At 43.7% G+C, this 12,009-nt stretch overlaps 1 protein-coding gene across 6 annotated transcripts in view; it reads right to left on the bottom strand.

Moving 5' to 3' along the window:
- The window catches only part of ENTPD4 (ectonucleoside triphosphate diphosphohydrolase 4), a 34,387-nt gene extending 23,463 nt beyond the window's left edge, over nucleotides 1–10,924 (bottom strand). For 3 of the 6 annotated variants that reach the window (XM_075601748.1, XM_075601752.1, XM_075601753.1), the window contains exons 1-4: nucleotides 10,484–10,880; nucleotides 8,643–8,756; nucleotides 8,034–8,231; nucleotides 7,171–7,376 (exon numbers count right to left, since the gene is read on the bottom strand). In XM_075601748.1, the coding sequence (XP_075457863.1) occupies nucleotides 7,171–7,376; nucleotides 8,034–8,231; nucleotides 8,643–8,650 (412 nt within the window). In that variant the 5' untranslated portion in view covers nucleotides 8,651–8,756; nucleotides 10,484–10,880. Of the gene's footprint in view, nucleotides 1–7,170; nucleotides 7,377–8,033; nucleotides 8,232–8,642; nucleotides 8,757–10,483 lie in introns of all 6 variants that reach the window. The other 3 variants (XM_075601751.1, XM_075601749.1, XM_075601750.1) reach the window with 3 other exon arrangements.
- Between the last annotated feature and the right edge of the window lie 1,085 nt (nucleotides 10,925–12,009).

Here is a 12,009-nt window from a genome sequence, read left to right as displayed (position 1 = left end):
ACCAGAGAGAGGGGAGACCAGAGAGAGGGGAGACGGGGGGAGACCAGAGAGAGGGAGACGGGTGGAGACCAGAGAGAGGGGAGACGGGTGGAGACCAGAGAGAGGGAGACGGGGGGAGACCAGAGAGAGGAGAGACGGGGGGAGACCAGAGAGAGGGGAGACGGGGGGAGACCAGAGAGAGGGGAGACGGGGGGAGACCAGAGAGAGGGGAGACGGGGGGAGACCAGAGAGAGGGGAGACGGGGGAGACCAGAGAGAGGGGGGCAGGGGTGACTGACTGACCGGGGCAGGGGTGACTGACTGACCGGGGCAGGGGTGACTGACTGACCGGGTTACTGTCAGTGTGCTCATCTGTGTGCTCATCTGCATGTCTTAGGCAGGTCTGCAACCCCGCCTTTCCCATTATCACCCAGCATACTGCACTTCCACTGCAGCAAGGGATTCTGGGAAATGACATGCAAATGAGCACACAGTGTCACTTTTTGCCTCAATAACCATTTTAACATTGTTCCCTATAGGCTTATTAAGCTTGCTGCTTGGTCACAGCTTTGAGCACAGCCAGGGTTAAGGTGCATACCCAGAAAACCACCCACAGACAGCTGTTCGACCTTGATGGGTCTCATCAGTGTGGGGTTGATTCTACTGGGAATGCAAGAGAGGCTATGGGATAGGCTAAACCACAATACTGAGTTAAGTTATGGTGAGTAAAAAAAGTGACAAAAACCCTCCACAGGAAAGCAAATATGCAAATATAACTGTATGCTCATCTGCATGTCTTAGGCAGGTCTGCAACCCCGCCTTTCCCCATTATCACCCATATATATATATAGATATAGATATATATATATATATATATATATATATATAAAAACAACATTACCATTCTATCTGAATAGAAATGATAAATCACCCAATCCGAATAAAATAAGAGTAGCATCCGAGGAGTACCTAATAATTAACACTTGCAACTGCTGGTGTCAATATAATAGTGTAATACAGTTATTAACAAAAGTATTAAAGTTAGTCAAATGACTAAGTCTATAGGTACTGAGTACTATTTAAGCCTCTGAGCTCTATATGATTAAAAGACTCTATGGGAGTCTAAGATGAAATAATGCCAGCAGTTTATTGATCACAGCTTAGATAGCAGACCCCTAATGTCAGTCTATATTGTGATTATATCCAATCGCTTATAATCCTAAGAGTATGGACCGCAGCTAGCAGGTATATGATATAATACTACCCTCTGGCCTGGAGGGGAGTGTAAGTAGGGTTAATATTATACACTTATGTGGCAAGTGGCACCCTGCAGTGTATAGGTAGTACCTATATATATATATTGAGGGGACAGTGCTTGGTAAGGCCTCTATCCGCTATAGTCAGGCGGAGAGAACCTATAGCGTTATGATGGTATACGCAGCCTATCTCCTAAGATATCGCAGCTGTGTATCACTATGTTACTGCTGCAGGAAACATTTCCACTGCAGCTGAGCTGTTACATGGTAAGTATTGGAGATACTGACAAAGAGCCTGCACAGATGCTTACTCTGTCAGAAATTCAGTATAATAGTATCCTGAGGCTTCTATCCACTATAATCACATGGACAGAGCTTATCAAGCAATAATGGTGTGCAGAACCTCTCACCTCCGGTATAGAGGCTATGCGTCACTGCTCATTTGCTGCGGGATATTCGTAAGCCAAATGTACTTGTTTGGTAGAGCCTCTATCTGCTGTAGTCAGGCGGAGAGAGCCTCTTACATAGTAATGATATGCACAGCTTGTCTCTTCCGGTATAGCAGCTGTGTGGCGCTGTTTGCTTGCTGCAGGAATTTGCTTGCTGCAGGAAAACAATTTTTCCCTGCATCTGATCTGCTACACGGTGAGTTTTAGAGATTGAAGCTGTGACTGAGTAAGACTATATTGATGGCTTGTCCTATGACATAAATTGTTAGTCCAAATAAAAAAAGGTATGACCTAATACTGAAGAACTAATTTATTCTGCACTATCGCAACTGGACTAACACGGGTAATTCCGTGTGTGTGTGTGTGTGTGTGTGTGTGTGTGTGTGTGTGTGTGTGTGTGTGTGTGTGTGTGTGTGTGTGTGTGTGTGTGTGTGTGTATATATATATATATATATATATATATATATATATAAGAATATCACTTGTGAGCACATTCACATGTCTTCAAGCATACAGTGCTCCCACTGCAGCAAGGGATTCTGGGAAATGACATGCAAATGAGCACACAATGTGTCACCTTTTGCCTGGAATATCCATTCACATTTTTAAAACAACCTCACACTGATGATACCCATCAAGGTTGAAACATGTCTGTGAGTGGTTTGTATTTGCTTTGCTAGTCCCATGCTGTTTAAATGCGGTGTGAACGGCGATGCATCAGCTTAAATGGGCTCGCTCCCCCCCCCCCAAAAAAAAACAGTAAATAAAATACAGACAGATAGCTGCAGAAAGGAAATCGAGCAAAATGAGTTCATAAAACATGTCTGTTAACAAGTGACGTCTCACAAAAAATAAATAATAAAGTACTACATATTACGGATTTCAAAGAACCCTGCTTGGTTACTAGACGAGGGCAGAGGGAATTCTAAAGCAGCCGATACTTGCTTAATTATGGAGACCTCAGGGCCTCTACTTTTCAACAAGGTCCATTTAATGAAACCTGCAGGGTCACTCCATTGGTCATGTCAGCTCTGATGCCTGCACCAGACAGGTTTAGCATGCCAGTGTGCTAGTCATGCGTGTGTCAGGTCCCCAACTCCAGTCCTCAAGGACCACTAACAGTGCAGGTTTTACGGATACCCCTGCTAGGGCACAGGTGGTTCAGACAAAATGATTGGGCCACCTGTGCTAATGAGAGGCGACATAAACATAGTGACTAGACGCTCACCTAGTAGTGCATAAAATTAAAAAACTTGGTGCACTGGGAAAAATTAAATAACTAACACTTGAACAGGTAACCACCAGGGGTCACTATAAGCCCTATCAATTGCACTCTAAAGTTACAGTATCAACATTTAGACACTGTTGGATGGAAAATATGTAATGAGTAGGACCAAAGGAAGGGTCCACTGACCCTAAGACAGACTCAAAAGCATAATTAAAACCAAAAAAATAATGAAAAATTTAATAAATCTATTTATGACAAAAACAACATATATAGTGAACATATAAACACAGGATATTAAAATCCCCAGTGGGAGAGACGGCTAAATATAGGGATGAGCTGGTATACATATACCTACTGCTCATTTAGGAACTGATGCCCTGTACGGATATAAGGTATAAGGGTAGAATAACAGTCTATTTACAGAGGAACAGAAACTGTTAATAGGACTTAGCACTAGAGGATAGTTGCTAATAAAGTCATCTACCCAAAACAGCGCAAAAATAGACACATGTAAATATTTTCCCAGTATATTAGAAAACCAAAACAGAAAAATGTCACACACTCAGTGACTGCGTGGATAATTACCGCAAAGGGTATGTCTGAATTTACCGATATAATATTCCGGAGGAGATTATATTACTCAATATACAGACATATTGTGGTGGATATATCAGGGGATCACAGCTTTACAGAAGGTTATATACTGCGCCTCAGTCTCTGTAGTGGTATAATCGCGGGGGAAAAAAAAAGGGATATTTAGCTGTGTCTGTCGCTGTACTACCTTATCTTCATATCCCCATACAAAAAGCCGTCTCTCCTAGTGTACGTCATGCGTCTGACGTCACCATATCCCGACGTATGTTTCACGTGCTAGGCACGCTTCTTCAGGGGGAGGAGTCATAAGCCGTGATTGTAGATACCGCATTTTAAGGTCTGATGTCAGGGAGGAGCCGCAGTGTCGACCAGTGAAGTAGTAAGTGAAGATCTGGTCGTGCCTCTAAATGGGTGTGAACACACAACGGCATCATAGGTAAATATATACAAGGAGTGCATTTGAGTCATGATGACTCTGTATATATAGACATGAATATCATGTTAGGTAATATGAACAGAGGAAACAAGAGAATACATATCTTGAATACAGAGGGAATAAGAGAAAGATATATAACGCTTATCTGTGCCCAGATCTAGCTGTATGGGACGTAATGTAGCAATGAAAATATACAGGCCATTCTGGGTATATCAACTAGTGACAGGTACTGAATAGTCAGATAAGGTGTTGTTAACAAAATGTATGGTTAATATAGACCTCAAGTAAGGAATAGAGACATATAACCATCATACTGATTAATGTGACACTACATAGAGCAACGTCCACAGATGGAAGAGGACACTTAATACAGTACATAGACTCAGGTAAGTCTTACAATAAAAGGCTATACTCATATTGTGTGAGATGTCTTATTATACCAGCAACTTCCACAGATAGAAGAAGATACTTAAATCATACATATGGATTCGGGTGGGTCATCGCAATGAAAGGCAAGCAACATCCACAGATGAAGAGGACACGTTAAATCGTACATATGAATTCAGGTAGATCGTCACAGTGAGGGACACGCAACGTCCACAGATGGAAAGGGCCACTAAGTAAATAAATAAAATGGACTCAGGTAGGTCTTACAATAAAGGCTATACTCATATTGTGTGAGGTGTGTTATTATTTCATTGTAATAACTATTATGAATGAATATTAATGTGTATGTGACGTGAATAAATGGGAAAAGGTAAGAAAATATAACCTGTATATTATAAGGGAAAATGCGTGAGAAAAAAAGGTAAAAAAATAATAATATAATAAAAAATATAAATAAAGTGAGGATGTGACAAAGTGTTTGATTCTAATATTAGGGTGTGAGAATAATAATGCTAATAATGTGGTGTAGTGTAGGATTGTGCTATACTGTCGGAACTGCCCAAAAGGGTCAAAACGGAACCTCTAAAATTAAATTTAACAATCTACCTGGATCCCACTACCCTGAATGTGTTGAAGTGTAAAAACAAATACGAATAGTGAGGGTGGATACTAAGTACAGGCATACCCCGGGTTAAGGACACTCACTTAAAGTACACTCGTGAGTAAGTACACATCGCTCAATAGGAAAATGGCAGCTCACGCATGCGCCTGTCAGCATGTCCTGAACAGCAATACCGGCTCCCTACCTGTACCGAAGCTGTGCGCAAGCGGGGAGACTATAGAGCCTTTTACACGTGTTATTTACTTCAGTTATGCACGTATATGACGATTGCCGTACAGTTCATGCATCGATAAGTAGGAAAAAGGTAGTGCTTCACTTTAAGTACATTTTCGCTTTACTTTCATGCTCCGGTCCCATTGCGTACGTTAATGCGGGGTATGCCTGTAATGTGTGAGACATGTAGAAATGTGCTATTCTAATTGGGACCGCCCATAAGGTCAATACGGTCCCATTGGTAAGTAGAAACTGGGTCACCCTGGTCTACGTAGAACATATATAAATGTAAAGCAATATCAGTATAAGGTGCTGAAAAGAAAAATAAACTATAAAAATGATGAAAAAAGAAAACCTTCATTGAGGCCGTGGGGAGATTGGGTATTAAGTATATAAATCCACCGGCATTCACTCTGAAGGAGTTTCCGATAATTATCCACGCAGTCACTGAGTGTGTGACATTTTTCTGTTTTGGTTTTCTAATATACTGGGGAAATATTTACATGTGTCTATTTTTGCGCTGTTTTGGGTAGATGACTTTATTAGCAACTATCCTCTAGTGCCAAGTCCTATTAACAGTTTCTGTTCCTCTATAGACTGTTATTCTACCCTTATACCTTATATCCGTACAGGGCATCAGCTCCTATATGAGCAGTAGGTATATGTTTACCAGCTCATCCCTATATTTAGCCATCTCTCCCACTGGGGATTTTAATATCCTGTGTTTATATGTTCACTATATATGTTGTTTTTGTCATAAATAGATTTATTAAAATTTTATTCTTTTTTTGGTTTTAATTATGCTTTTGAGTCTGTTGTCTTAGGGTCAGTGGACCCTTCCTTTGGTCCTACTCATTACATATTTTCCATCCAACAGTGTCTAAATGTTGATACTGTAACTTTAGAGTGCAATTTATAGGGCTTATAGTGACCCCTGGTGGTTACCTGTTCAAGTGTTAGTTATCTAATGAGAGGCGATCCTTTCATCCTGCACGGGTAGCAGTCCTTGAGGACTGGAGTTGGGGACCTCTGTGTTAGACTCTTACGGAATGTGCCTCTGACTTTTTGTGATCATCCTTCTTGCATAAGTGGCCTCTGCTGAATCTTCAAGCAGATATCTGTAGTGCTCATGATGCCGTCAGCTTTCAAAAAGACACCATTTCACTCTTTGGACAGTTATTAGCGCAGAAACATTTTCTTGTATTGAATAATATAATATGGCATTGGGGTGTCTGCAGCGCTGTACAGAAAATGTAGCGGAGAGGGGCGGAAGAAGAAAGGAGACTAATAGATTTAACATCGTGCCGCCTCTGCTTTTCTCTGTCCCATCTAAAATCTCTCACAACGCTCCCTCAGTCTGGAACCCGCAGCCCCTCTCCCCCCCCCCCCCCCACCCACCCACCATCAAGACACACCATAAGTCACCTTTACAATTAAGTATTTACATATAGTGCTGTGACATGAATTTGTGACTCCACTGCACACAAACACACGGCCTCTTAACCTTGCCTTACATGTCACTCTTCCTGTCTCTGCAGGTCTCCCAACACACCAATTAGATTGTAAGCTCTTCGGGACAGGGAACATTCATCCACCCCAATATTTACTTTTATACTAATATTCTTCATTTGATTATACTTCCTTGTAGTTAGAATATTTTGGTAAATCTCTGCATATACTGTGTAGCGCTATGCAAATAAGAATAAAATGCAGCAAAGGCTGGAAGGACTTCTTGTTTGGCAGAGTGTGGGAGCAGTTTATGTGAACCCCAATAACTGCACTCTAAACTCCTTTGCACATGAACACACTAACATTGACTTTGAATGTCAGCTCCTTGTGACCTTGCAGTAACCACTGTCTCCTTGTGCCTCAGGCACCAAATTAGATTGTAAGCTCTTCGTGGCAGGGACTCATTGTATCTGCGAAATTACATTATGCTGTCAGCACTATATGGTATTTTTTATCTAATTATTATCACAAGGCTTCTCAAGCCCCATGTCTCATTACCTGGCTTAATTTTCATCACCACCGTTTTTCTGTTGTGGTCTCTCATTTGCTTGATGTCCAATAGGTCGTGGGGATTCCCGTTGTGACGGGGCCAGCAGTACACGAAGATCCGCGAACCGCTGCTCCCACAATCCACCACGATCCCGTAGTTCAGGTTGGGGTTGCTGGTGTCAGTGGCATCCATATCTGTGACACGAGCGAGGTGTCTACAGGTGACAGGGAGCAGACGAGTTGGCCTTACCTGCCTTTAATACCCACATATCTAAGCCAACGAGCTACCCTATACACAGTGAACTTGAGCACTCACAGGTTAAATACAAACAAAAAATAAATTGAATTACAATCATAGTAATGTTTTTTGTTGGCAGGTCAAAATATTTTATGCAATCGGCTTCCGCAAAGAAATTTTATCAGCCTTGATGTAACGGATTTACTTCTTTGCATCCTGTTAAATATCTATATGCTTCCTCTTTCTCTGGGTGTGCAGAAATGAAGCATATCAGCTACTTTTGTTGCATCTGTTTGACAAAGAGCAGAGCAAAAAGGAACAAATTCGCCTCTCGTTCAGAGGGCTGACAAAAACGTCTGATCGAAAAAAGACATTCGATAATGATTGTAAACACCCCCCCAAAGCTTTTGTTTACCGTGGAAATGTTAAAAGCTTAAATAAACTTCAACTTAGGGGGTTGGGGAGGAATTGCTGCTTTAAACCACTGAGTGTCATTGGGATTTGCAATGCGTTGCTGACATCTCTGGTGACAAAGGGGTGTGTGAGAGTTGTACTCTGATATATTCCTGCTTATGGTACACATTTGTCTCTTGCACGTGTCAGACATGGATCCATGCTGTACGTGTTCTGTTACCTGTGGAACTTCCTATCTCCGTAAGAGCGGCTGTACTTGGTTCTGACAAGGAGCAGAGAGTAGATCAGCAAGACGCTGACAGCAGAGACCGCTCCGATCAAAATCATCTGCCGTAATGTGGTGTTCGGGGCCCGCAGGCATCCGGCCGGGGAGAGGCTGAAGTGCCAGGAAGCCGGGAAGAGGCAGGAGATGCTGAGCCTGGGATTCAAACACAGAGGTTTCAGTTAATTCTGCGCTGTTAGCGCGTGGGCTGTAGGCATTTCATAGGGAGTGGGACAGTAACAAGGATACAGAGGCTCGGATGTATCTTTACAGCAGCTGGGCTTCCCAACCTCTGGCAGCAGTAACATTGCACTACACAATGGAGAGGACATACTGTAGATACATTTTGTCAATGTCAACCTGAGGTCTGAGTATTCTAACTCTGTTCATGTCACTGTGTCATCTGGCAATTGGAGAGACAGCACATGACATAGAATCCTTCTGTTGGAGGGACAGACTCCATGGACCATAGGTCCCTTCTCACCCCGAATCACCTTAAAGGACGAAACATGTAGGTCATGTGACCCTTTGGGTTCTCATGTTAGCATTAGCACGCATGGTACTCACCTTCCCATGGTGAAAGAACTCGAACAAGATGAAATCAGACTGGAGACTGGAGGAGTTCAGCCCATATTAACACACAATAAATTGTTCCTCCTTGATGGAACCGTCTCTTTCTCCCTGTGCACAAAAAAACTTCACAATTATGTATCCATAGCACATTATAGGAAAGGATCTGTAAGTATTAGATGTCACAGTGTAACGGGGCACATCTGGTCTTTGACATGCCTGCTATTCCCCTTATAAGCACAGGCTATAAAAGTCCATTGGTAACACATAACCCTATTTCAAGTGGACACAGAGAGACATCTTTTAACCCTTTGAGTGCTGACTGGCATTGTACTTCATGATCTAAAAGTCCTGCTCTGGTGCTTCTCATTTAACAGTTACATCACGGGAGGGGTCTCTTTAAGAGCATATCATAAAAATTTTGAAAAGCTACCGTAGCCTCATTTTGAAACTAAAACAACAACAGCCATTATATAAAGTCAATGATATCCCCAAATTCCCTGGTCTGCTTTACAAAATACATGCATTAATAAAATATCAGATTCTATGACATTTTTACGCAATACAGTACCCAACTTAGGAAGCATATTTGTATTATTCCAGTTGGTTGTGTTTTTTGTCACGGTTTCCAGTTCCCTCTACACTGCTGAAGCACTTCTTTACAAATAATATTCTGATATGTTCTGGTGGCTTTAAGGGAGGTGAACATAATGCTGTACCGGTATGTGTACATATGACATTAAAAGAATGATTTATACAAGTTCATAATCACTCGACTATTACTTTTTTTTTGCTTTTTAGTATTTGGACTGAAATGTCTAGCATTTGGGACTATAACAATATACCATGATTAGTGTTGTAATATGCAGGTTCTGCTGGGAAAAAAAAGCATATATGTTTGTCTAGATTTATATTAAGACTATTATCGTGTGTGGCTTGTCCATTGCCAGCCCCCAAAACGCTAGCATTTCTTCAGCACTCAGGGGTATAAACACCTGCCTCAAAGTGTTAACTAAGATGCAGACAAAAATATGTGACATAGCGGGAAGTACAGAGGCACACAATTGAATCAAAAGGACAGACGGACCAGCATCTGTTTGTGTTCATCAGAAGAGGGTGACAGATGTGACAGTATTAGAAAGACAAACAGACAGTTGTGTTATATTTAGGCTAGCTGACATGGACAGAGAGCAGTATGCAGGTTAGAAGGTCAGACATCCAGGATTCAGATATAGAGGACATGAGGCCAGATGTGCTGTACTGGAGTGATAGGCTCTCTTTTTAGGACAGGCAGACAGAAGGGCGCTCAGTCACAATAGATCAGCAAATATGACCTTACGATGCAGGAAAGATAGACAAAGGCGTGATAGCGCAGGTGTGCTCAACTCCAGTCTTCAAGGCCTCCAGCAGGTCAGATTTTCAGGATATCCCAGCTTCAGCACAGGTGGCTCAAATCAGAGGCGCAGTCTCCTGACCTGCTGGGGTCCTTGAGCACCATGTGATAGAGAATGCCAGACATAACGGCGTGATAATGAGGACAATTTAAAAACAAATAATTAATAAGTTACGGTACAAATAGTATAACAGTTGGGTGCATTTTCCAATTATGGATTTTTGCCAAATGCTCATCTTTTTATACAAGAACTTGATAAAAGTAATTTTTTGTAAAAGTGGTGTGCAGAATTGTAGTTATTTTACCCATTACTTTTGTTTTTTACGTAATAAAGGGATAAGGACAGACATAAACAGGAGTTATAAAGGAGGCAGACAGACACACTGGCACAGACAGGTGAGGTAATATGAGGCACACATATAGTGTGCCCGACACATACACATACCCTGTAGACACATGTGAGAGATGCAAAGGGGACCTCGATACCCATTCAGCTATCCGGATCCTCTCACACCGCAGGCCCAGATCTTCCTTCCCCGGAACTGCACCTCTCCTCCTCCAGTACAGTACTACCCCTCTCTTCCTCCAGTACTACCCCTCTCTTCCTCCAGTACTACCCCTCTCCTCCTCCGGTACAGTACTACCCCTCTCCTGCTCCGGTACAGTACAGTTCTATCCCTCTCCTCCGGTACTACACCTCTCCTCCAGGTCACCTCCTCGGCCTCCAGTTCAAGACCTCTCCTTCCCCGGTACTATACAGTACTTCTGCTTTTCCGGTACTACACCTCTCCTTACCCCGCACGAGCCTCCAGGTAAGGGACACGTCACTGCCAGGCAGGAGGCGGATCTCACCTGGGAAGGAGCCGCAGGGCCAGGAGGGAGGAGCCGGGCAGGAGCAGGTCGCTCACCGGCCAAGACCCCCCTATGTATTTTTCTCCCCTCCCCACACTCAACCTCCCTCCCCAATATACGTGCACTCACAGTGACACACACACACGCGCGCGCACACACACACACACACACACACACACACACACACACACACACACACACACACACACACACACACACACAGTGACAAACACACAGCCACTTACCTACACACAGCCCCTCCCCTCCTCATACCTCCTCCTCCTCTACTCATACCTCCCTCTCTTCTCTTCATATCTCCCCCTCCTCACCTCATATCTCCCCCTCCCCACCTCATATCTCCTAATATCGCCCCATCCCTCCTCATACCACCCTTCCACTCCTCATATCTCCTCATCTCATATCTCCCCCTCACCGCCTCATAACTCCCCTCCTCATATCTCCTCCTATCTCCCCCTCCCCATCTCATATCTCCTAATATCTCTCCCATCCCTCCTCATATCTCCCCCTCATACCTTCCCCTCCCCTCCTCATATCTCCCCCTCCTCATCTCATATCTCCCCCTCCTCATATCTCCCCCTCCTCCTCATATCTCCCCCTCCTCTCAACATATCTCCCCCTCCTCATACCCTCCCCTTGTCATACCCTCCCCATCTCATACCCTCCCCTCCTCATAGTGTATCTCCCCCTCATACCTTTCCCTCCTCTCCTCCTATGACACACAGACAGACAGGACACACTCACACAGATAGACAGGACACACACGCACACACACATACACAGACAGACAGAGTTGGCACCCTCAGAGGGAGGGGGAGGAGAGAGTTATGAGGGGACACTCAGAGGGAGGGGGAGGAGAGGCATGAGGGGGCACCCTGAGAGTGAGGGGGAGAGGTATGAGGGGGCATCCTCAGAGTGAGGGGGAGAGGTATGAGGGGGGCACGCTCAGAGGGAGGGGGAAGAGGGAGGTATGAGGGTGAGATGACACGCAGAGGGAGGGGGAGAGGTATGAGGGTGAGATAGGTATAAGGGGGCACCCTCAGAGTGAGGGGTAGAGGTATGAGGAGGCACCATGAGAGTGAGGGAGAGAGGTATAAGGGG

This window comes from Ascaphus truei, chromosome 5 (assembly GCF_040206685.1).
Source record: "Ascaphus truei isolate aAscTru1 chromosome 5, aAscTru1.hap1, whole genome shotgun sequence".
Classification (NCBI taxonomy): Eukaryota; Metazoa; Chordata; class Amphibia; order Anura; family Ascaphidae; genus Ascaphus; species Ascaphus truei.
This window is presented reverse-complemented; position numbering and strand designations above follow the sequence as displayed.